Genomic DNA, 25,487 nt, shown 5'->3' on the forward strand with positions numbered 1-25,487 from the left:
TTCAACACTTTAAATATTTCATTCCATTCTTTTCTTGCTTGCATGGTTTCTGAAGATAAGTCTGATGTAATTCTGACCCTTGTCCACTTTCTGTTGCCATAAAAGAATACCCGAGACTGAGTAATTTATAAAGAAAAGGTTTATTCAGCTCATGATTCTGGAGGTTGGGAGGTCCAAGATTGGGCACGCAGATCCGGTCAGTTTCTGGTGAGGGCTTCATGCTGTGGAATAACATGGCGGACCATGGGTGCATGCAAAGAGAAAGATGAAGCCAGCTGACCTGCTTTGTAAAGAACTTGCTCTTGAAAGAACTAATCAAGTCTCTTGAGAACTGCATTAATCCCTTCATGAGGGCAGAGCCCCCATGACTCAAACACCTCTTAAAGGCTCCATTATCTCTCAGTACTGTTATGTTGGGAATTACATTTCAGCATGTATTTTAGAGGGGACAAACCACATCCATAGTATTCTGCCCCTGGACCCCCAAAAGTCAGATACTTCTCACATGCAAAGTACAATCATTCCATCTCAATAGTACCATAAGTCTTAATGTGTTCCAGCATTAATGCAAAAGTCCAAAGTCTCATCTGAGACTAAGGCAAAGTGCTTCCAGCTGTGAGCCTGTAAAATCAAAACAAATTATCTACTTCCATACTACAATGGTGAGATAGGCATGGAGTAGACATTCCCATTCTAAAAGGGAGAAATAAGCAGGAAGAAGGGAGTAACAGGCCCCAAGCAAGCCCCAAATCCAGCAGGGAAGACATACATTTTTAAAGCTCTGGAATAATCTTTCATGCCACATGTCACCACTTGGACACACTGGGCTTGGGATAAGTTCCTGAGGCTTCAGGCAGCCCCACCCCCGTGACTTCGCTGGGTACAGGCTATGTGGGCACCCTCTCAGTGTCTGTAACTATCTCAGGCAGGTGTTGCATGCTGCTGGTGGCTCAACAGTTCTGGGGTCTCAGTGGCAACCCCACTCCTGTGGCTCCACTAGGCATTGACAGGTAGGGACTCTGTGGCAGCTCTACCTCTGTGGCAAGTTTCTGCTGGTGCTGTGGGCTTTCTGTGACATCCTTTGAGATCTAGGTGGAGAAAACCATGCCTCCAAAGCTCTTGTATTCTGCATACCTGCAGCTAGCACCACATGGACACCACCAAGTCTTACGGTGTGTGCCCTCTTGAACAGTGGCCTGAATTGCACCTGGACACATGTGAGCCTTGCCAGGGCAAGGACTGCTTAACTGGATGTGGGGAGCAGAGTCTGGAGGTGGCCTTGGGCATCAAGCCAAGGTTCTGAGTCTGAGATGAGAGGGGCAGCCTCAAAGATCCCTGTAATGCCTTTAGGACCATTCTCCCATTGTCCTGATGAGCAGACCTGGCTTCTTTCTGCCTGTGCTAATCTCTTTAGCAAACAGTTGCCTGGCTGCCTCTTTGTACTGACTTTTTGCTCTCTACATAGCCACACTGTGAATTTTCCAAATCTTTCCACTCTGCTTCTCACTGCTCCTGTAACTCACTGTAAGTAGCCAGGAGTAACCAGGCAGTATCTCGAGCACATTCCTGCTTAGCTATTTCTTCCACCAGGTATTCTAGTTGTCTTTCTTAAATTCCACCTTCCATAAAGCCCTTAGGCATAAATACAATGCAGCCAAGTTCTTTGCAACTGAATAACAAGGATGTCTTTATTGCAGGTTCCAATACCTTGTTCCTCATTTCCATCTGAGACCTCATCAGAATGGGTCTCCCTGTCCATATTTCTATCAGAATTCTGGTCACAACCACTTAAGTAATCTCTAAGAAGTTTCAGAATTTCCCTAGTCTGTCTTCTTCTGATCCGTCACCAGAATCTCCCTCAATGCTTTGCTCACAGTATAGGCGTTTTCTAGCTGACTTCTTCAAAATTCTAGATACTACCCATTACCTGGTTCCAAAGCTGCTTTCCCATTTCCAGGCATTTGTTACAATCACAACCCCAATGTTGTTACCAATTTTCTGTCTTAGTTCATTTTCTGTTGCTGTGACAGAACACCACAGACTGAATACTTTACAAAGGAAAAGGTTTCTCTAGTTTATAATTTTGGAGGTTGGGCAGTTAAATTCGGTCACCTTCTGGTGAGGGCCACATGCTGCATCATACATGGTGGAGAAGTGAAAGGGGAGGCAGGTGCGTGCAAAGAGAAAGACAAAGGGGGCCAACCCACCTTATAACAACTTACTCTTGAAAGAACTAACCCAGTCCCATGAGAACTGCATTAATCCCTTTGTGAGGGCAAAGTCCCTATGACTCACCTCTTAAAGGCCCTGTTACCTCTCAATACTGTTAATATTGGCAATTAAATTTCAACATGAGTTTTGGTGGAGACAAACCATATCCAAACCATAGCAATAGGTAAGGTGTCCCCTGCCCCCGCACCTTAGCTTCTTTCAAGATATTCTCTTTATTTTTGACTGTGTGCGGTTTGAATATAAGCCCAGGTGTATGTATTTTTTTGGTATTTATCCTGCTTAGTGGTCTCTGAGCTTCCTAGTTGATGGTTTGGGGTCTATCATTAATTTTGAAAAATTCTCAACTATGATTACCTCCAATTTTCTTCTATTTATTTTTCTTTTCTTTCTGGCATACCCATTAGAATATTTATACTTTGTATAATTGTCTCACAGTTTTTCCATATTCTATTTTTTCGATCTTTAAAAAAGTCTTTGCATTTTAGCTTGAAAAGTTTCTGTTGACATACCTTCAAGCTCCCTAATGATTCTTCAGAGAGAAGAAGAGAGAGCCCTGGGCATACTTCCCTGTGTCCAGTTAACTTTATTCTCATCAAAGGCATTCTTCATTTCTGTTATAATGGTTTTTATTTCTACCACTTCTTTTAGATTTTTCCCTTTAGTTTCCATCTCTCTGTTGACCTTACCTATCTATTCTTGCATATTGTCCACTTTTCCATTAGTGATTTAGCAAATAAATCATTGTTAGGTTTTCAGTGTGATAATTCCCAAATCTCTGTCATTTTTGAGTTCTTGCTTGTTTTGTCTCTTCAGACTGTACTATTTTGACTTTTAGCATGTCTTATAATTTTTTTGTTGAAAGCTAGACATGACATATTGAATAAAAGTGACCGAGAGGTAGATAGACCTTTAGTGTGAGGTTTTATATTTATCTGGTTAGGGGTTAGGCTGTGTTTACTCTTTGCTGTAGCTATAGTGTCAGAGGCTAAAATGTCCTCTGATGTCCCTGTTTTGGTCTAGAGATTCCTGGTGTTTGAGTCTTGCAGTTCTTTAAGTTCTAGGGCACTTTAGTGTAGTTCTAGTGATGTAGTGGTAAGGTGTGGAGGAGATGTGTTCTAGATCACCATCATTAGGGTGCAGTCTGTTAGTGAGCCTGGGGGCGGTATTTCCCTATCCCCATTTTGAAGGCTAGAGGGGGCTGGAGTTATGTATTTCCCCTTCCCCATGTTGGTTAGGCTCTGGTCAAACAGTTTTCCTTGAGGGTAGGCCTTGCTAAGAAGAGACAGCCCTGGGCATCTTTAGAAATAGTCACTTTTCCTCTTTTCTTGTGGGAAGTAGAAGAGGATTTTTCTCAGATCTTCACAGGAAGAACCCGGTAGGATTCTTGGAGGTAAAACTCAGGAAAGTGTGGGGACTCCTGTAAGAAAATTCGTAGGAGATTTTTTCGATGAATTCTTAACTTTCAAGCTTGTCACAGCGAGTCTCCAACAATTAGAGTTTCAAGTGTTCCTACTGATAGCAGCTCCAGCTGTGGTCTCCTACTCCTCTGCTTCTGCTTTGGTAAGCTGTAATTCTCTGTATCTGTCTGTCTGCCTCTCCAGTTTTCAGGGCAGCAGTTTTCCCTATGACCTAAAATTCTTGATTAATCTAAGAAGAGTTCTTGATTTTCAGTTTATTCAGTTTTTTTCTTGTGTGCTTGGGAATGATGACTTCCAAGCACTCTACATGTTGGATCAGACACCAGAAGTCAAATTTTTCTTAATGATTTGTAGGAGCTTTGTATATATACATAAACACTCACATACACACAGACACAGACATACACACATATATATTTGAGATATGGTCTCACTCTATCACCCAAACTTGAGTGCAGTGGCATGCTCACAGCTCATTGAAGCCTTGACCTGGGCTCAAGCAATCCTCCCACCTCAACCTCCCAAGTAGCTGGGACTACAGGGGTGTGCCACCACACCCAGCTAATTTTTAAATTTTTGTAGAGACAGGGTCTTGCTCTGTTGCCCAGGCTGGTCTCAATCTCCTGGCCTCAAGTAATCCTCCTGCCTCTGCCTCCCAAAGTGTTGGGATCACAGGCATGAGCCATCGTGCTGGCCAACTTTTTATATGTTAGAAAAACGAGTCCTTTATCTTTATATGAGATGCATTTTTTTCCCATTTCATCATTATCTGTTGAATTCATGTTTTTCTCCCATGCAGTTAAAAAATGTTTTGTGTGTGGTTGCATTTATCAATATTCTCTTTTAGGCATATGGATTCTATGGTACATTTAAAAAGGACTTCATACCTCAGATCATAAGGGAATTCTTCCATTGTTTCCTTTAGGACTTGTTATAGTTTTATTTTTTACATTTTAAATATTTGCATTTGGGTTTTATCTTCATGTAAATTATGAAGAATAAATATGTGTTTTTTAGTTGTCTATTCTGTTGTTTCAAAACTGTTCACTCATCGTTCATTTTTTCCAAATTAGTTGATCACCATATATAGAATTCTAATATGTATTTGGATTTATTTTTATAATTTCAATTCTGTTATTGCTTTATCTGTTTATTCATAGGCTAATATAAATAATTCATATGATACTGTGTTCTAATTATTATAGCTTTAAAAATATTTAAAAATATTGTGTGGCTAGTTACTCCTTAATTTTTCTTGTTAATTAAAAAAATTTGTTGTCAACTTTATTTTTCCATATTATCTGTAGCATCAGTTTATCTAATTTTAAAAGTCTTGGCATTTTTATTGTCATCGTTTTTAGATTAATTTAGGAAGGATTACATATATATGACACTGAGTTTTTCTATCTAAGAATATGATATGCCTTTCAATTTGTTCAGGGCATCTTTTGTACACCAATAAATATTTTAAAATAAATTTAAAATAAAAATAAAACAAATAAATTTAAAATAAATTTTATTTTATATAAAATATATATATATATATATATGTTTCTTGGTTGGGAGTGGTGGCTCATGCCTGTAATTCTAGCACTTTGGGAGGCCAAGGTGGGAAGATTGCTTAAGCCCAGGAGTTGGAGACCGGCCTGAGCAACATAGTGAGATCTTGTCTCAAAAAACCCTTTTTTTCTTCACATGATCTTCTACCTTTTTTATATTTTATATAAAATAAAATTATGTAATATAAAATAAAACAAAATAATACAAAATACAAAATATATTTAAATATATTTTTATATAAAATAAAATAAAAATATATTTAAATATAAATTATAAATATATTTAAATATAGTTTAAAAATATTTCTTGGTCAGACCAGGCATGGTGGCTCATGCCTATAATCCCAGAACTTTGGAAGGCTGAGGCAGGTGGATCACCTGAGGTAAGGAGTTTGAGACCAGCCTAGCCAACATGGTGAAACCCTGTCTCTGCTAAAAATACAAAAATTAGCCAGGCAGGTAGCACATACCTGTAATCTCAGCTACTAGGGAGGTTTAGGCAGGAGAATTGCTTAAACCTGAAGGTGGAGGTTGCAGTGAGCCAAGACTGGGCCACTGCACTCCAGCTTGGGCAACAAGAGTGAAACTCTATCCCCCCCAAAAAATATATAAACATATATATTTTTAAAAATATATAAACATATATATATATATTTATATATAAACACATATAAAAATATATAAATATTTTTATATGTGTTTATATATAAATATATATATATATGTTTCTTGGTTGGGAGTGGTGGCTCATGCCTGTAATTCTAGCACTTTGGGAGGCCAAGGTGGGAAGATTGCTTAAGCCCAGGAGTTGGAGACCGGCCTGAGCAACATAGTGAGATCTTGTCTCAAAAAACCCTTTTTTTCTTCACATGATCTTCTACCTTTTTTTTTGGTTAATTTTTTTCCTGGGGATCTTATCTCTCCTCTCCTTCCTTTCTTCGCTTTCCTTTGCTTTTAAAAAAACTTATTGTGGGCCGGGCGCGGTGGCTCACGCCTGTAATCCCAGCACTTTGGGAGGCCGAGGCGGGTGGATCATGAGGTCGAGAGATCGAGACCATCCTGGTCAACCTGTTGAAACCCCGTCTCTACTAAAAATACAAAAAATTAGCTGGGCATGGTGGCGCGTGTCTCTAATCCCAGCTACTCAGGAGGCTGAGGCAGGAGAATTGCCTGAACCCAGGAGGCGGAGGTTGCGGTGAGCCGAGATTGCGCCATTGCACTCCAGCCTGGGTAACAAGAGTGAAACTCTGTTTCAAAAAAAAAAACTTATTGTAACTGGGGTCTTTTCTTTCCTTCATTTTGTCTTTTAGCTAGTTGTTGTTTACATACACTCAGTGTAACTGGCTGTTGATGTAAACAAGTATATATGCCCATCATTTATTTCTGTGGATTTATTTTGGGGAGACATGCTATTAAAATTTTTAAAGTACATGCCTGTTATAATTGAGGGCAGTGTTGCACAATGAGGATCTCTCATGTCTATGAACTTGGCTCCACCATTTATTAGCTCTGTGGCAATGGGCATGCTTCTTAATTTCTATAAGCCACAGTTTCCTCATTTATAAAATGGGATCAAATAATATCTCACAGGACAGTTTTCAATATTAGGAAGAGAAAGCACAAAAGCACTTAGCAGGGTGTTGGAAACAGAGTAAGCAGTCAATAAATGGTAGAACTCTACAAGGGTTCTATCCTCTTACCGTGATGTTCAAATGTAGTTTCTGGGGTCACACTGACTTCAACCTTCCCAAATCACTCCCCTCCATCCCATGCTCCTCATTGCTCCTAAACAAAAAAAAGTAGATTGAAGGGTTGTGGGGTGGGGAGGAGGAGAATGAAGGAAACGGATGGAACGGCAGAGGCCCAGTGACACCTTTATCATAGAGAAGGAATGAAATGACTCTACTGATTTGGATTTTGGGATCCAGGGAATCTGAAGGAAGACAAGCTAATGAACACAGCAGGGAAGGTAGACCTTTTCTAAAGGGCCACTTTGAATTTGCAGAGGACCTTATAGCTGACAGCTCACTTTAACCTGCATGAACCAACTTCACAGCAAAGGGCTAGGCCGGGTGAGGAGAGGGCCTGCAGCCATACAGGGAGTAGACAGAGGGTCAGATGATGTGTTTCAGATCTGCGGACTCCCGTTCCAGTGCTCATTCCTCTTCATAGCCTTCTTTACTTCTCTTGTCGTTCATTCCCATCTGGGCCTAAGTACTAAATTGACAACAGAAAAGACAGATGACAAACGTGATAGAAAACACAGGGAAGGGGAAGGAGAAAAGTAAGAGGAGTTAAAACATTTTGAGAAGAGAGCCTCAGGGAGCTTTGGAATTAAAATCAATAATAGTATTGGCTGAATACCCCCATGGGAGAAATCCACCGGGGAACTACATAAAGAATAGTGTAATGAATGCGACTATGTCTTGAGGGTCTAAGGTGTGCTGCTTGTTTTGTGTGCATTTTATTTTCCTTTTACTCCTAATGACAGTCTTCCGAGGCAGGGGTTATTAACCCAATTACACCACGTGTCTGTAGAAGGCAAGGCCTCAGTCTTCTTGGAGAACTAACATCTATATACTCACTGAGAAGATTTGTGAAATGTACTCATAGTTCTGGACATGGGCATGGTTTTGCCAGAGCAAAGAACCTTGAGGATGTCAGCCCTGGAGAGTCAGGGTGAGTGCAGGAAAAATGTGATGTGGCCGGTGCAAGGAAGGACACTGTTCTATTACTACAATAAGAAAAACCACCAGACCAAACCAACCAACAAAACCAAGCAGAGAAACCTGACAGAGAAGGCAAAGGGGCGAGGAAGCATCAAAAGCTTCTTGCAGCTGGAGTTAAGGATGCGGATGAAATGTGGATCAAGCCAACTGCAGTGGGGGAGGACGCTCAACCTGGGAAAGTGCTCCATCAGCTACTTCGCCCTCTCTCCCACTGCTGCAACGCTTTTTAAAGGGACAGTCACAAGCTGCAGGATTCGGAAGCGGAAATGGTCTTTGCTCATTGGATGACAATCTAAATTCAGACCGAAAGAATGTAGTTGGAGACAGCTGGTGGAAATGGTCCCAGTCTTGTCTTCACTAGAAATGTCCGGTGTTCACGTGCTGCTCGCCTCTCTTCTTAAGAAGCTTCTCCCTGTCTCCATCTCTCTCACTGTTCCTGTCTCTGTCTCTTCCATCGTTTTTTCCCCCCTAAGCAACCATCTCGGCGCATTGTACACAACTGCTCGAGGAACGCCCCTGCTGTAACCATCGCTGCTGGCTGCCTCGGTGATTAATGCGAGCGACTCGGGTGGTTTATGAGAAGTGACACTTCCTCCCCAGCTTCTTGTATCTGCTGCCGAGCAGTTAACGTTAAAGCCCGCTCTGTACCTCCGCGGATGTGACTGCTGTAAATACCACGGGGCAGGGCTCTCATGCTTCAGAAACACGTAAGCAAGACGCACCGAGCCAGCCCCGGACACCCAATGACCCTGGACTGCGGCAAAGCGGGGGTGGGAATGGAAGAGGGGAGGACCACCTCGCTCCTCTCTCCTTTCTCCTTGCCCGGGCCGGAGCACGCCTTCCTCCCCGGAGGGCAGGGGAAGGTCGCTCCAGGTCGCTGGCACCTCCAGCGCCCCCGAAATCTGCAAATTCATCGCTCCCGTTCGTCTTCAGGCGAAGCCCTCCCGTCCGGAGTAGGGCCAGCCCCAGTTCTGCTTCTCCAGCCTTTAGCTGACTACTAAGGCGGATCCGACTTCTCCCCCATAAAGAGGGTTTGAATCGCTTCCCCACCGCAGGGGTTCAGTCTCTGCTTCGGACTTTGCTTCTCAGTTGCACGCTCCGCAGTCTGGAGCTGCGCTCAAGTCTCAGCAACTTTCACCATCTTGACCTGAGAGTCGGGCCGTTTCTAAGACAATGTGAACAAAGAGGAGCAGGGGGAGGGAAGGAGGGCCCCGCGGGAGGGCTGCGGGCGAGCGTCTGTGTGTGTCGGGGGCGCCGCGCTCCGCGCCCGCGGGCACTGGGGATCCGGTGGCGGGCAGGCTGTCCCGGGTGCAGAGCGCGCCGACTCCAGTTTCTCTGGCCGGCCCGGCCCAGTAGGGCCCCGGACGGCCCCCGGAGGCGGGTTTCTTTGTCCCAGACTCCCGCTGGGCGTGAAGGCCGCCGGCGGCGAGCAGAAACCCGAGCCCGCGCACCGGAGGTCAGGCTTCCACGTGCGGCCCCGCCGCGGAGGGCAGGAAGGAGCGGCAGCGGCCCCGGGGCGCCCCGCGAACATCCTGCGTCCGGCCCTCCCGGCTCCACCGCGGGCTTCGGGCGGTTGGAGGGAGACACTAGAACTCGCCCTTCGCTTCCCCGAGCCGACGTAGGGCTCGGGATGTCGCCGCTCTTCCAAAGGAGCGTGGTTTGGGGGCGAGAGGAAGTCCACTGGGGCGCTCCCCTCGACCCAGACTCCCCGAAGACGCGCGCGCCCTAGTCGAAGTCGGGGACAGAGAAGGTTCTCTGGCGCCCCCCTGCCGACTGTTTGGCTGCAGCCAGGACCCGGGCTGCGGGGCGGGACCTAAACATAGCCCCGACCCAAAGATGCCTAGCAGAACGCTCCAAACAAAACCGAAACGGTGCCCTCATCTGCGTGTGTGTGTGTGTGTGTGTGTGTGTGTGTGTGTGTGACGGGGAAGTGGGGTTCAGATCTAACCGCGTCTTACCTGCAACACAGTTTGTGCTTCTGTGTGTGTGTGTGTGTGTGTGTGTGTGTGTGGCAGAAGAATGGAAGAGAAACTGCCACGGCCATCCAAGCCCATTAAATCAACTCCTCTTCCCTCCGACTCTCTCCACTCAGTCTTATTCTATAACGCAATGCAAGGTTACAGAGCCCAAGTGAAAACTAGTTTCCCAGTTTCACTCTGACCCTCCATCCGTGTAGCCAGCTAGATTTTAGGTTATTGGCTTCCATTCCGCAGAACTTCGAGTCTCAGGAGACTCAAGGTTTCTTCCTCCCGCCTCTCGCAGTGCATCTTTCATCTGCTTTTCTTTGTAAAGCCAGGGCTCCTCGGCTGCCTCCCCAGGAAGTCCTGCGCTCTGGCGCGCCTTGCCTGCCGCAGAGTGGCGCGGGCAGCAGGCCGGGCGCTAGGACCGCGGGGAGCCGGGGCGGCCGCGGCGCTACCTTAAACCCAGCCCAATGCCGCTGCCTGCGCCACTCTGCGCGCCGGCGGGGGCTGCGCAGGAGGAGCGCTCCGCCCGGCTACAACGCTCCGCGAGCCGGCGCGGCAACACCTGTTCGCGGCAGCCAGGGCGGCACGCGAGCTCCCGGACGCGGCTCTCCTCGCTCGCCGCTCGCCACCCGTTCTAAGCCAATGGACATCTGCCGAGCCTCTGCAGAATCCTGGATACTAGCTTTGGACGCCTAAAGTTTCTTTTTGTTTTATTATTATCATTTTTTGAAGGGGGGACCGGGAGGGGAGATTTGTCGCCGCCACCAACGTGAGATTTTTTTTTCCCCTTGAAGGATTCATGCTGATGTCTGCAGAGTCGGTTAGAGAGTAAAAACAGCGCATGCCTTCCTGGAGTCAGGATCCGTAAATTCTGACGTAGCCCGTGCATCTTAAAAATCCCTATAATAACGCCTAGGCATTTAAGTTGCTATGGTCATTCTGATCTCAAACCAAATGGAGAAACTACGGATTTTTTTCCCTTATTACTGTCGGATGGGATGAAGACCTTCCTGCCTGCTAAGAGCTGGGGATCTATCTGTAGCGATACATAGATATGTTTATCAATATGTCAGTGTGTGAGTATAAAGTGGTGGTTTCTTAGACTATCAGTGGTTTGACCTTGAACCTGTGCCAGTGAAACAGCAGATTACTTTTATTTATGCATTTAATGGATTGAAGAAAAGAACCTTTTTTTTCCTCTCTCTCTGCAACTGCAGTAAGGGAGGGGAGTTGGATATACCTCGCCTAATATCTCCTGGGTTGACACCATCATTATCGTTTATTCTTGTGCTCCAAAAGCCGAGTCCTCTGATGGCTCCCTTAGGTGAAGTTGGGAACTATTTCGGTGTGCAGGATGCGGTACCGTTTGGGAATGTGCCCGTGTTGCCGGTGGAGAGCCCGGTTTTGTTAAGTGACCACCTGAGTCAGTCCGACGCAGGGGGGCTCCCCAGGGGACCCGCAGTCACGGACTTGGATCATTTAAAGGGGATTCTCAGGCGGAGGCAGCTATACTGCAGGACTGGATTTCACTTAGAAATCTTCCCCAATGGTACTATCCAGGGAACCAGGAAAGACCACAGCCGATTCGGTAGGTATACCATTAACCCTTTAGTGTCCATGAGATGGCATGTTGGAATTATAACTACCAAGAAGGTGGTGGCCGGGTGGGGAACGTGGGAAGGGATCTCCCCTCCTCCCCTCTTTCTCGGTATCTCTCTTTCTTTCTGTGTCTTGCCAGCTCAGAAAAAAATGCCTCCGGAATTGCAGATCTGCTGCTGGCACTGATGCAAGTATACATCAAAAGGCCCCCTACTTTTAATTTAAAGGGGGGCATAATTTATAAATATAATACAAGTTTCCAGTTCTTTTGCATCAGATACACGGGTTTAGGAAGTTTCTTTTGAATGGACCGATTGCAGGAGTTTAAAGCTTTAATCATTAACTACTAAGAACTTAACAGTTTCCTGAAGGCAGTGGGTATCTTGTGCCCAAATTAAGGTTTTTCACTTTTCCCCTTTCCTGTAATAAGTATACTGCTTGAATTGTTTATTTATTAAGCGCATTGATTATTCCCCCTTGTGAGGGTCTGAAAGCCCTATAGACAAAGGTTGCTGACGGATTGTCCTGTTGGGAGGACTAAAGTCATATTTTAGGCTCCGTGAAAACCGGGGGCAGAGGCTTTGGGAAAATGACTTGGGAAGGGGCAGGACGCTCGCTGGGGATGTTTGTTCTTCCCAGCTATCAAGTGATAATCTCTGCTTTTAAATTTCCATAGCGTGCAGCCCTGTGTGGGTTTCTTGCTTGGTTCTCTGGTGTGAGTGTGTGCGCTCGTGCAAACGTTGCGAGGTAATTTTAAAGGGCATTCCGAGGATTTCATTTTCAGCGAGGGTATTTGTGACTCAGCACTGAGGGCTGCAGACTGGAGGGCTGGTGGCTCTGCCCACTTTATGCCTGCACACACGTGCTTGCCGGGGTACCCTGAGCCCAACAGCACGAAGTCAACTAACACACTCCCGATGGGGTGGACTCTCGAGTTTTTTCCTTACTTAAAAAAGAAAAAATTAAGCGCCAGTTGGGGCAACCAGACTGTTGGAAGGAGTTAACTTCTGAGTGAACCCACCTGACAACACTTAAACTGGGTCGTAAAAAGCAAAGTCCTGCGGTGATTTTTCTTCCTCACGCTTTAGTGCCAGATGTTGAAAACAATCTAAACTATATGTTCAGCTTCGTGCTGCTGCGGATGATGCCAGAAGGTGAGGAGGACTCAGGCCTGGGCGGGGGATAGTCCCAGATCCACGAGGCCCAGGATTTGCTCCTTGTGCTCACCCCGGAGCCTAAGCCCACAGCTGAGCCTAGTAGTGTGAAATTGCTTGGGGCGTCTCCACTCGCTGCTTAAAGAAAGTTGTAGCTCTTTGCTTTGCAATTATTTCAGTTGAAATATAACTATCCCCTCCCCACCCCATTAGTAAAGGTAGCTTCTGGTTGTTGCAAAGGCAAGACTAAACTTTTACTAAAAGTGCCGTTTCCACCTGGCCTCTTTAAGGGCTGCCACCGTGCCTAGCGTTCGACACCAGAACAACAGGCAGTGGGCGGCCCTGGGTGGGCGAGTGAGTGTGTCCGGGGCCGCGTCGGCCACTCGCGGGCGTCGGAGCCGCGCCGGTCGAGGCGAACGGAGTGGGCGGTCGGCCTAGGTGTGCCAGGCGGCCGGAGCCCCAGCCCTCCCGCGCTCGCGGCCGGCAGGTGCCCGCTTGGCCGCCCGGGCCCCGCGGCGCACTTAGTGGCGGCCCGGCCGGCTCCGCGCGGTCCTAAACGCGCTCGTGTTCCGGCTCCCTTTCCGCCTGGCTCGGGTGCGCCCTTCAGAGCTGCGGGGACCGCGGGGGCTGAGGGGCGGCAGGCAGGGGCTGACACACTTCTAGCCGCGTTTAGGGACTCCGGTTTTTCATTTTGGCCCAAGTTGAGCCCCTTCGCTTTCTCTTTGTGTGTGACAGCGGGTCTGGCGGGGCTGACAGCCGCCGCCCGGGGCTGTGCGGTGGTTTGCGGTGTGGGAACGGCTGGAGGCGCGCGCAGCGGCAGGAGACTTGGTGGCGGGGACGGAGGACGGGCTGGAGGTCGGACCCCTGAGCTCCCCTGTCCCATCCCGTGCCCTTCCCCTTCTTCTGAAGCACGCAGCCAGGTTTTGGAGACTCCAAGGGCTCCGTGGTGCCCGGGAGGTGGGTCGGGGGCCCCTGGCCGGAGCCGCAGGGGAAGGAGTGGGGGTGGGGGGGACAAAGGGCTTCGGAGGCGGGTGGAGGGGGCGGCGTGCTATTGTTAACCGCTTTCCGAGAGCAGAGCTCGCGAGCTCGCCGATTGTGGTCCAGCTTTCCCGCGCCCCCGCCTCGGCTCAGGCTTCACCACCGGGGGAGCCCGGGGTGCGAGCGGGAGCGCGGCGGGGGCGCACCGCTGCAGGGGCGCCGCGGCAGGCTCGGGCAGGCTTTATTGTGTGGATCAGCCGAGCCTGCCTTTGAGAGACCCTGTTAGAACTGTGGTGCAGCACGACTGGGCCCTGGTGTACAGAGATTATGGGATGTTCTAGTTGGTGCTCCTCCACGGACTCCTTCTCCCATAAGCATTTTTTTTTTTTTGGATGCAGTCACCTTTAGCATAGGGCGTTTGCTACACGCAATCGAGTCATTAGAAATCCCGTAACTCTGCTACAGGGGAGAGCGCGGATTCAAGGCCGGGAACCACGCGGAAGGGGAAGGCAGGAGAGGCTCGTTCTGGGGTCAGAGTACGAGGACTGCGGCGGGCTACAGTGGCTCAACAGAGACCAGACGTCAAACAAAAAGCTAGACCCCTCACCCCTAGAGGTCGGAGAAAGGTGTCGCCAAGGAAGTGACATCTCCAGTCCTTAGGCACTGTCGGCGCTGTTGGGAGGTGGGGACTGGGGGGAGGGGCAAGAAGTAGTGTCGGTTGGGAGGGGGCGAAAGCCCCGGCCCAGTTTGGGGACTGGGGTCGCCGAGCCGCGAGCTAGCCCGTCGGCCTGGCGTCGGCCGAGGGGGAAGGGCGCTCTGGAGCTCCATTGTGCCACTCACCCTGGCTGGGATGGAGTTGAGTGGGTGGCTGTGCGCAGTGGGGGTGGGGAAGCAGGGTGAGGCAGGAGGGTTATTTAAGTCTTTCATCCGGTTGCAGTGAGAAGCTGGCCCCCGGGGTGACAGCAGTGCCGCGGTCTCCCGCTGCTGCCGCTGCGGCAGGTCCCAATATTAGCAACCTCTGCAGAGCGGTGGTGCGTGTGCTGGGAGCCTCCTACCCTCGCCTTCCCAGCCCCGCCCGGAATGAGGCGGTAGCGGCGCTAGGACCCCGCGGCGCGCGCAGGGAGGGCAAGGGCGCCGGGAGGGGGCGAGGGGCTGCGGCGGCCGGGCTCTGGCACACCTGGCGCTCCCGCGCGCCGCCGCGGCCTCACCTTCGGCCCTCCTCCTCCTCCAGCAGCGGCCTCTCCTCCGCAGCAGCCCGGCTCCCCTCTGGGGACTTCGTCCTCACTCTCAGTTTCTCTAGAAAAGAGTAACTGTAGGTAGGGGTCGGAGTGGGTTTACACCTTGATTAAAATAGAAAGTTCATTTTCTACCTTAAATGAAACAGCAGAAGGAAACGTGCTGGAAAAAGGAGTTTTGCCGCCCCCAGGCAGCCGCAGGTGACTGCAGCTGCTGGCAAGCTTGGCAGTGACACAGCAGCGGTAGTGCAGGGGACGTGGGGGTGGGGGAGTCTTACTGTTCCAGCAGGAGCTGCAGAGGTGACAACTTAGATGGGACCTTGAAGGAGCCCTTTGTTTTTTTTCCCTCTGGGGCTGGTGGTGTGGAGGTAAGATTGAACAAGGAGAAAAGGAGCTGGCAGTTGTATCTCTGTGCATTAGGCTGGGGAACCGAGATGTTTTGTTTCATCTGTATATCTACATACCTATATCTATATATAGGTCACTTTTAAAGCACTCCAGCCTTGCTAAATGGAAAAAAAAAGTGAGCAGAATATCATTTGGGGAAATAATAATGTAAAATAATAAAAACGTGAACACTGGGCCTGATCTGCGATTTAACTTGCTTGGGAAGCCTAAGTCTGTTCACCTTTTGGCTGGGGTGGTGGCTCTGAAAGGCCAGACTTCATCAGGACCTCAGATGAGCACCCAAACTGGGGCTTCCATTCAAAGAGGGGTCAGGTGAAAGTTTTACTAGAGTGAAAAAATATGGTAGTATGATTTTTTTTAAATGGGTATTAAAAATCTTATTCTCAGGGTTTTACACTTAAAAAAATTTTTGTTCTATGTATCTGATTCTTCATTGTCTCAGGAAAAGACTGGGTGTTTAAGGAGATGGTTTTAGGATTGCTTCAGGTTCTGGAAAAATGGGTGGGGTTGTAACTCCATTTAGGTTAGTCATTTTCTATGTAAACTCTGAGATGTGCTCAGGTTGCTACAGATGCGAACTTACCCTGATGCTAGCTCTGAGATGATTGAACTGGCGGCCCTGGCTGGAGCTTCTCTGGGTGAGCAGGAAGCTCTGCAGGGAAGAGGCTTAATCACGGATTTTCCGCAGCCCCTTGCCCTGTCCCCTCCACAGTCTGCATAATTTGTGTGGTCTCAATATGTTCTGTAATGTGTTGGGGGCTCTTAGGTCAGAGGGCCATGTCATGAGGGCCACAGTGGAGCAGCTCTGACTGCCTTGCCCTCCCACTGCTGGCCTCACATGGCCTTGGAGGTGAGGCCCAGCACAGATGGGTCTAGGGGGTGGTGCCAGCTTTGGGTTAATTGTCCATTTGAATGGAACTGGGGCAGCCCCTCAGCTCTGGGGATGGTCACTAATAGTGAGTCTGGGGCAATGAGGAAGGTCCAGTGGGGTCATTTTCCTGAAATAGTTGAGGCATTGACCTGGTCCCTCATGGACTATAGATGATCTCACACCTCATCAAATTCCATGGGGGCCCAGTGAATGTGTTCTCATTTGGAACTGTTGACTGCTGTGGAAGAAAATAAAGAAATGACAGCAGTCACTGACCCTGTGCTTCCCATGTCACTCTATCACTACCCACTACTGTGGACCTTCTGAGCTAAGGATGTCAAGGCTGTGTTTGCCCAAAATGAGGGACAGGCTGCCATGGTGCACATGTGTGCCGTAGTTCTAATTTTAGGCACAGTCTCATCATTTGCTCCTTCCTCTCTCCTTTCTTCCTTCCTTTTCTTTGGTCTTTCCTTCTTTCCCTTCCTCTCTCCTTGATCATTAAACATTCAGATGTCTCTACACAGAAGGCTTCTCCTGACTGTTATTGGTCCAGCACCCTCTGCTGCCCAGTCATGTGAACAAGTAACATGTGGAGCGTGTACTTAGGGAGTGTAGTTGTAAGCACTTGCGTGGCACCAGCTTCACCCCAGAGAGAGGTGAATGGACCTCGCTGAGGTTATAGAATTTGTTGTAGACAAGAGGGTACCAGGAATGATGAGGTGTCCAGTCTGGTTGGGGTGGGATCCTGTTGCGGGGTTGCCAGGTCTTCCTGACCTTACAACAGTGGTGCTCTTTGCATGGGGGAGAATGCTATGTTCAGATAGTCTGCTTGTCCTTGCATCACTGAGGTGACCACATGAAAAGCTAGGCTGTTCTTTTGAGGTCTCTATTTTTAAGGAGCTACAGAGAAATGGGTGGTGGTTTGAGGTGATAAAATCTTTTCCACCTGGGGTCACTGGGTAGTTCCTTCTCACTTGGATAGCTTTTTGGAGACTCATCTAGGGTATTTATTTTCTTGGGAAGCCTCTGACTTGCCTTCAGAAACCCAGATGAGCTGGCCGTCTTTGGACTGCCCATACCCTGAACATCTCCCTCTCACTGCATTTGCCACACTCTTGTTCTATTTATCTGTTTATGTGTCCTTCTTCCCAACAGATGGTGAGCAATTTGAGGGTGATAGGACCTAGGCTATATCTGGTTCATCTTTATATACTCAAGAAATGGCGTGATGCTTAGTTTATAATAGTCCCTCAATAATAGCTTCTTGAATGAAAAAGTGAATGAATATGAATTACAGCTGTCTTGTCAATGCCAGAAAAAGAAACTAGATAGATATCTTAATATCGTCATTTCCAAATTATATATTAACAATGCTTTCAGAACTCACCTATATGAAACTAATACAGAAATCGCAGAAACATTAAAAAGAGGCAAAACCAACTTTAAGATGTGCATAATAGTTAAGGAAATAGGCTTTGGAGTGCAATTGCTTGGGGGCTAACTATTAACTTCCTTAAACCTCAATTTCCCCATTCATACACTGGGGATTAGAATATTGTAATGCTTAGAGTTGTTCTGAGGATTAAATGATAGAAAGCCTCTCATTTTGGCTCAAGAATTCTCACTTTACAATAATCATTATTGCTGCTGCATTATTTTTTCTTGATGTTCTGCAGACCAGCCAGTGAAATGGCTTTATGAAATCATGTACACCTTATTCTTTGTTGGACCCGATGGGCAACATTAGCTAATATTCATTTTTAGTCCTTAGAGTTACCTCATGTGCAAGGAAAAACAGAAAGATCATCTTATGCCCCTTTAGAAGCTGCAAATATCTTTTAGTTTTATGATTAAACATTTCCTTATTGATCTGGTAAATTAAATCGTTCAGACCTCAAAGGGGGCCAATTGTTTTCTACATTTCATCTTATGATGAAAATTGGACATTAATTAACTCCTTACATCAATTTCAGGGTATATATAACTCACATTTTGCTGTGCTTTCAGGTAGCTAAGAAGATATTCACATACTTGTGACTGCTAATAGTAATAAAATACAACATTTTAATTATTTTGGCTCATAAGAATTAGAAGTAGTACAATGAAATAAAATGATTACATCAAAAAGGGAGTGTATCTCATGAGAAATGAATCTCATGGAAGTATTGCCTTATTTAAATTCCCATTTGCTTTGTGAGTAGGGAAGGCTAGTCATAAACTGGCTTCTTTTAGATGCATCTTCCATGGTAGAGTCATAGAGTAATAGATTCAAAACAATGTATAATTTCACTTTATATTTTTTCATACACTGTCTAACATTCTATTAAAATAATTACATTTGAATCTTCAGATAATCCATAAACTGTAAGTGCAAGATAAATTTGTTACATTTTTTCCTTATAAAAGAATAAGGAATACCCCTTTAGAAGAAATAGCTCTTTTTTACTTCACCTTGGAGGAGTTTCCTCTTGAGCTAATCCTTTCCTTTATTAGATTTATGCTGTCCTGTCTTCTTTTGATTGCGGCACCAGTGTGTTTTGTGAGAGTTGCAAAATTAATTGTTGAAAAATTCATGTAAGTGCTTTTTTATTAGTCACACGAGACTGACTATAGCCCATTGTTACCCTAAGTTTTTTCTGAACTCTTAAATGTAAGTAAAATTTTTAATATTTGAAAATATTTTTAAAACAACTCAGTATTTGATATGCATTAATAAAAGGGCTACATAAAATGTAGCACTTTAATTTATAATAAAAAGGAAAAAAATGTCTGAGTTAAAGTCATATTAGCAGCGTCCTAAATATACTGTGGGCTAATCATCTTAAAACCACAATATAGTTAGAGAAATTGAAGCTGCTGTTGTGTGGCCATAAAACTCTGGATTTATGCCCAGCTTAGGTGTTATTCTTAGTGAGGTAAGCAAGGGGAAAGAAGGAAGTAAAAGAAGATCATTGTGTTGATTTGATTTTGGGATACAGTATTGCATGCCTACTTTAAATCATGAGCAGTATTTCTCTCTTCAGAATATTATTATTTTAATTGCTTAACTATCTCTTTGAGGTTTAGCTAAGTATAGCAAAAGCCAAAACTTTGTTTAAGCATCAATATTTGGGATGTATGTAGGAAGTTTTAGTTTTTTAGATAGAGTTAAAAAAATTATACCACAGAGAGCTGGAGCTGGTTAATCTTCTGTAGAAACCAATCAAGACTTTAGTTAGCACCTCATTCTCTTATTTTGAGAGACATAGACCATTCTCTAAACAGAATACTTTTTTTTCCCTACTTAAACAGATATTTATTTCTCGTAGTTCTAAAGGCTGGGAAGTCCAAGAACAAGATATTCACATACAGATACTTAACTTCATGTTTCTAAAGTGGAAGTAGGTTGTCTTTTTTTTTCCTTTAAGTATTCTGTTTAGAGAATAGTCTTATGTCTCTCAAAATAAGAGAATCACATACAGATACTTTATGAAGTAGACATAGGTTGTCTTTCTCTTAAATTCTACTCTTTTAAGTTAATTAGATTATATTCACACTGGTTTTTCTGTCCTGTTACTTCTTAGCATATCTATGTAGACAGTAGCTTTTTAATTTTTCAAATGTTTTATTTATTGTGTAAGTCATGTTAATAAGTATTTTTGTATCATTATGATAAGATAGAATTTAGGTGGAAATAAATTCTTTTAGGCAGTGATTTTAAAAGACACTTCTTTAACTAGCTGGGGTTATCCAAGTGGGGAGCTGGGCTCAGTGTCCTCTCCAAAACCCCAGGGATGCTGCGACTCTAGGGACATGCTCCACGCTCTGACCTGTCCTCTGCCTTCTACCTTTGTCTACAGGCATTCTGGAATTTATCAGTATAGCAGTGGGCCTGGTCAGCATTCGAGGCGTGGACAGCGGACTCTACCTTGGGATGAATGATAAGGGGGAGCTGTATGGATCGGTAAGCACTGCAGGGACTTCATCCAGCTTTATGCTCCGTGTTTGATTTGAACAGCTGTCTTTTCTCTAGATTAAAAAGGGCCAGAAATGAAACTGAGTCTGTTTGGAAGGCGAGTGTAAGTTTTTACTTTTTGAGGAAAGCCATTTTATTTTTATTAATAGATAATCAGCTCTGTGTCTTCAGTAGACCAACGTTGCTAAGAAAATGCTTTATTTATATGTCAAATCATCTTCATTATCAAGTAAATAAAAAAATGTACAAGTGTGAAAAATCCTATCTTCTTGTTTTGAATGAGAGTTATTTTTGAAATGAATTGAAATGATCTCCTCCTAAGCTTTGCCAAGCATTGTAATTAAAACTAGAAATAGACCATGCAGTGAATCTAAACTCTCTCTGAGCTACATGCAAGATTTTCATTATGCAGAGAAGGGAGATGGAAATTGTTGTCAGATATTTTTGTATGTGAATAAGAATATAACAATATTGTAATTATTTGCAAATGTTGTGAATTTCTTTTTTTTCCACTCCCCATCCCTACTAGGTTGTAAGACCCTCAGGGGAGGCAGTAAAGAAGTATTTATTGTGCCCTGCTAGGTGCCAGGCAGGTACTGTTCTAGGTGCTGAGGTGTGAATGAGACAAGGTTACCCTTCCACACTGTGGTGGGGACTAACTTTCCATCATGGTATCACTTCACTCCTGCTAATGCAGTACCTAAAACACAGTGCATGGTACACACAGGGACTTAATAAATTTTTGCTGAATGTGTGAGTATGAATAATATATACAAACTTGGGTTTTCAACATTCAAACTTGTAATGAAATTAATCTTTAGTGTTTCTTTCTCCTCTCTTTTTTTTTTTGAGATAGGTTATTGCTGTTGCCCAGGCTGGAGTGCAGTGGTATAATTGTAGCTCGCTGCAGCTTGTTTAAGGAACTCATGGGCTTAAAAGATCCTCCTTTTTCAGCCGCCTGAGTAGCTGGGACTATGAATGTGCATCACCACACACCCTAATGAAAATGTTTTTTGTAGAGACAAGGTCACGCTATGTTGCTCAGGCTGGTCTTGAAGTTCTGGCCTCAAGTGATTCTCTTGCCTTGGTTTCCCAGAGGAATTTATCATTGCAATTACTGGTGGTCAAATGAGAATTTAATCCCTGTTTTCTAAATATGAGAACTTTGATTAGAGTTTATAAGATGTTGAAAAGAAAAAAAAGCTTAGAATAAGAAAAGTTTTGGAGTTCTCAGTACACAGAAGTGAAGGGCAAAAATTTTTCTAGATATACTTTTCTACCATTAGGCTTTAAAAATATGTATATATAGATACACATATACATATACATATAACATGCTAAAATATATTTGTAGTTATAGGATTGAGTTTAGCTTTATAAACACAGAACATGGTTTAGGCAAAGTTATTTACCCCCAAACGACTTTTGTGATACCTTTAAGTGGGAAGAAAGATAAGATATAAGATAAAGGAAACTTTTACATTTAAAAAATAGAAAATGACGTTCTCCTTTTGTCATACCTTCTTTTTTTTCTTGGTACGTAATGTGGATTTCAGTTGGACTCAATAAAATGCATTTTTGTGTAGAAGAGAAGTTGTGACTTTTAGTATGTAGATGGGGCTCTGTTTTATCACAGTGGCCTCCAAACGTTTATCATGTATCCCCACCAAAAAAATTGTTTTCAATATGCATCTCAACATATGCATTTCAAATAAATATAGTATGCTTAATTTGAGTGTGCTTCTTAAATATTAAATTATTTTAAAATTGTATATATCAAGTATAGTTTATACATGCTATTTTATAAGAGATAACAGCAAAGTAAACAATTTCAAAGAATAGAATGAATGAGGAAACCTAAATAGGGACCCTATTACTTGTTTCTTGTTCCAAGGATCATCTTGCACACCCTCTGAATTTTTCCCAGTTGAGAGATGACTGGTCTTTCAGGTGAAATCACCAGCATGATTCAGACTCCTGTGGTTTATTGGTTGACAAGGAGAGCATGTCTGATTTTGTGTTCAGCAAGGCTGCTGGTAGGATTGTTACCCGGGCTGAGCTTCATCTTTCCTTCTGGATGATTTAAGTGGTTTCTTACTCATGCCTTCCTGCCTGGCACGCCCCAGTTCCTAGCACAGTGCCTAGGGCAGCATGAGAGGGACACTGAGTGTAGACCCACGGGGTGCCAGTCACTATACTGTAGGAAACAGCAGCAGGTGGACAGCTGGAGAAGGCCATCTTTCCCATTTTCTGGGAAGTCCCGGCTGCCTTGTTAGGTTCTCTGTAACTCCTGGCTGCCTCACGTTGGGCTTGAGCACATACACACTGTGTGGACAGGAGTAGACTTGTCACCACTGCCACACAGCTCACTGACAGTTCAGTCATGGAATCCCAGCCAGGCAAAGGGCAATGAAAGAAAGGGCAAAATGGCTCTTCTTCCGCACGTGCTTGAGAAGCACACACCTTCTCCTGCGAAGAGTGTCCTAGGTGTAGAAATTGCTCTGAGGAAAGGTGGCTGCCAGAGACGCTTTTCTGTATTATGCTTTCCTTGCAGAAACACGTCTTCAGCCACTTCCCTGCATCTCTAGTCTTCTGTCTCCAATCCATTCTCCACATCGATGACAGAAGTACCTTCAAAACCCAGATAGGAGTGTCACTTGTGCACAGAGATCCCTTCGAATACTTGCCTTTGAAGGATACTGCCCACATTCTTAAATGCGGCATCTAGTGCTTAGGATGAACCACTGCTTGGATCTGCTTTGCTGGGAGTACCCCTTGTGCCTCTTTACCTTTGCAACTCCGGTCTATTTGCTGTTCTCCAAACACATTATACCGTCTGATTTACATGTGTGATCAAGTGAATTTCTCTCTCAGATGCCTTTCTCTTGCCTTCTCCACCTGATGAAGCAGGACTTTTTGTTTAAGATTCAATGGAAATGCCACTTCTGCCAAACCTTCATTACACCCCCAACTCTAACCCTGTTTATTCTAGTTAGTATTTCTTGAGTGTTTTTTTGGTCCCCGGGGATAGAATACTTTGCTCCCTTATTACATAAGTCACAGTACAGTTTACAGTGTGATCGACTGTATTTCTCTGTTTCCTAATGTATCTAAAGGGTATGGACCACATTTTTTTTAAGGTTTCCTAACACACAGCAGTGGCGCTTGTACATAGTAGGTGCTCGATGAATTCTCATTGGGTTGAACTGAATTAAAAGTTAAGATTTATTTCTATCCCTCATTAGTTGCATTGAAGTGTTCTCGCAGTATGTCCCTTGTATGGTTACTTGTATGTATATTTAGGTCTCCAGTTGAAGGAGGAATCACCATCTTCCATTTCTATGCATAATTGGCCCGTGTGTGCCTGTGTTGTCTCCCTTGTGTGTGGCCCAAGGGGGATAAGGCTGACGCTGGAAGAAAGATACTGCAGTGTCAAGAGCATGGTTAACTCTCATTCTGTATCTGCTACGAAGTAGGCACCAGGCTCTCTTTCTCCTCTTCTGTAAGATGAAGAACTCGAGTTAGACATCTGGAATGTCTCTTCCCAGTCTGGATGGATCCCAAGAATTCCGTAGTTTCAGTTTCTCAGCCTTCATTCTCAGGTCTTCTCTGTCTGACCGATGATGTTCTCTATGCACACAAAATGTTAGTGCAGCGAGATCTCTTCGCCTCTTTTGTAAGGAGCTGGGAGGGAGGCTCCTGGGCAGCAGATTATTTCCCTTTGGTCTGTTCCCCCTGCAGGCGAGGGGGAGGGCAAGAGTGAAAGTCTTGTTTCTCAGGGGGACTGGAGTCTCATATTTCCCACTGGGTTTGTGGTTATCATGCCTCGAGTGGCAGTGAGGATGAGGAGTGACAAAAATATCTCATTTTCTTCGTGATGAGATTGAGAGAGGGAAAGAAATGGGCAGTGGTTATGTTACTAAATACACTCACATTTGGAGCCTCCAGGAATCTTTATCTGTGTGAAGTTTCATGAAGGAGATTTGGGGAGATAAGAGTCACTTTTATAAAGTAAATGTGTAAATATAGTGAAATTCATTTAGAGTGTATTTTCCTATTTTGGGATTAATTTTCTCTTTTCATCTGTGTAGCTTTTGTTTGCTTGTTTTTGCCTTCAGGTTTACCTTGAGAATAGATCTAAGAGGTTAGAGGTAAATGGGTTAATACTTCTTCAGAAAAATACACAGGATTCTGATATCCTATTAGAATGCGAAAATAAGCAAAACTATATTGCTAATGGCTATCATTCGATTAGAAGGAGAACATGAATAATTCTAACTCAGGGATGGTGTTCGATTATTGTATTCGTGTGATAATTTATCCATATATCCATTCATTTATTTGCTTACTTATTTCACATTTATAGCTATGCTTCATCCAGCACTGTGATGAGTGCAAAACAATGAAACAGATATCTATGCTTATAAATAATTCAGGGCAGTGTGAAATTTACCATAGTAGAGGAATTGACAGATGTCTTGGTGTCCCAGAGGAGTGTTTAAATAACTGCTTGGGGAGGTTGAGTGGTAGCATTTAAAATGGGTCTTGAGGAATAAATAAGAGCCTCAGAAAAGGAAGGGCAGACAAGTCAGGTCACATGACCCTTCAAATGTAACGATTAAAATATGCTGCCCGGTTATGCAAGAGGATGTTAGCTTACACACACACACAACACACCGGGCCAGGGGATTAGAGTATTCATTAACATTGGTCACTTTTGTTCTTATCAAAAAGATTAGAATCATAGCTCTGGTCGTTACTTTTAGAGTCTTAATCTAAATTGTTTGAGTATTATCAAGATACCTTTAACATTTTTTTTTAAATTTTTTGAGACAGAGTCTTGCTCTGTCACCCAGGTTGGAGTGTAGTGGCATAATCTCAGCTCACTGCAACCTCTGCCTTCTGGGTTCAAGAGATCCTCCTGCTTCAGCCTCCTGAGTAGCTGGGATTACAGGTGCGCACCACCACACCTGGCTAATTTTTGTATTTTTAGTAGAGATGGGGTTTCACCATGTTGACCAGGCTGGTCTCAAATTCCTGACATCAAGTGATCTTCCCATCTTGGCCTCGCAAAGGGTTGGGATTACAGCCCTGAGCCACCATTCCCAGCCTTCAAGATGCTTTGAAACATCAAGAATAATTGACCGTAATAAATGCCTCCTTAAAAAAGAATGTCATGAAAAAATTAATCTCCTTCAAGAAGCTTGCATTGAATGAAAGGAATTGACCTTCTTATTAAAAAAGTAGCTGGCACAGGCACTAACGTTATAAGGATGTTGGAACATAGAGCGTAGAGTCTACAGAAGTGACGCTGGAGGATGGCACAGGGATGGCAGAAGTGCTAACGTTTCTGGTGTGTATCCCTTTATAACACTTACATTATTT

The 25,487-nt window shown here is 44.8% G+C and overlaps 1 protein-coding gene and 1 long non-coding RNA gene across 2 annotated transcripts in view; one reads left to right on the forward strand and one right to left on the reverse strand.

Moving 5' to 3' along the window:
* Positions 1-121: 121 nt before the first annotated feature.
* On the reverse strand, positions 122-10,327 carry LOC144582885 (uncharacterized). The gene is made up of 3 exons (XR_013536416.1): positions 9,897-10,327; positions 6,910-7,426; positions 122-221 (listed from the first exon to the last, which is right to left on the reverse strand). It is a non-coding gene; the product is annotated as an uncharacterized LOC144582885 (long non-coding RNA).
* A 56-nt stretch (positions 10,328-10,383) lies between these two features.
* FGF9 (fibroblast growth factor 9) overlaps positions 10,384-25,487 on the forward strand; it is a 32,176-nt gene continuing 17,072 nt past the window's right edge. Inside the window, exons 1-2 of the mRNA XM_002748897.6 lie at positions 10,384-11,490; positions 19,987-20,090. Coding sequence (XP_002748943.1) covers positions 11,214-11,490; positions 19,987-20,090 — 381 coding nt within the window. The 5' untranslated portion in view covers positions 10,384-11,213. The remainder of the gene's footprint in view (positions 11,491-19,986; positions 20,091-25,487) is intronic.

Source organism: Callithrix jacchus, chromosome 5 (assembly GCF_049354715.1).
Source record: "Callithrix jacchus isolate 240 chromosome 5, calJac240_pri, whole genome shotgun sequence".
In the NCBI taxonomy this organism is placed as follows: Eukaryota; Metazoa; Chordata; class Mammalia; order Primates; family Cebidae; genus Callithrix; species Callithrix jacchus.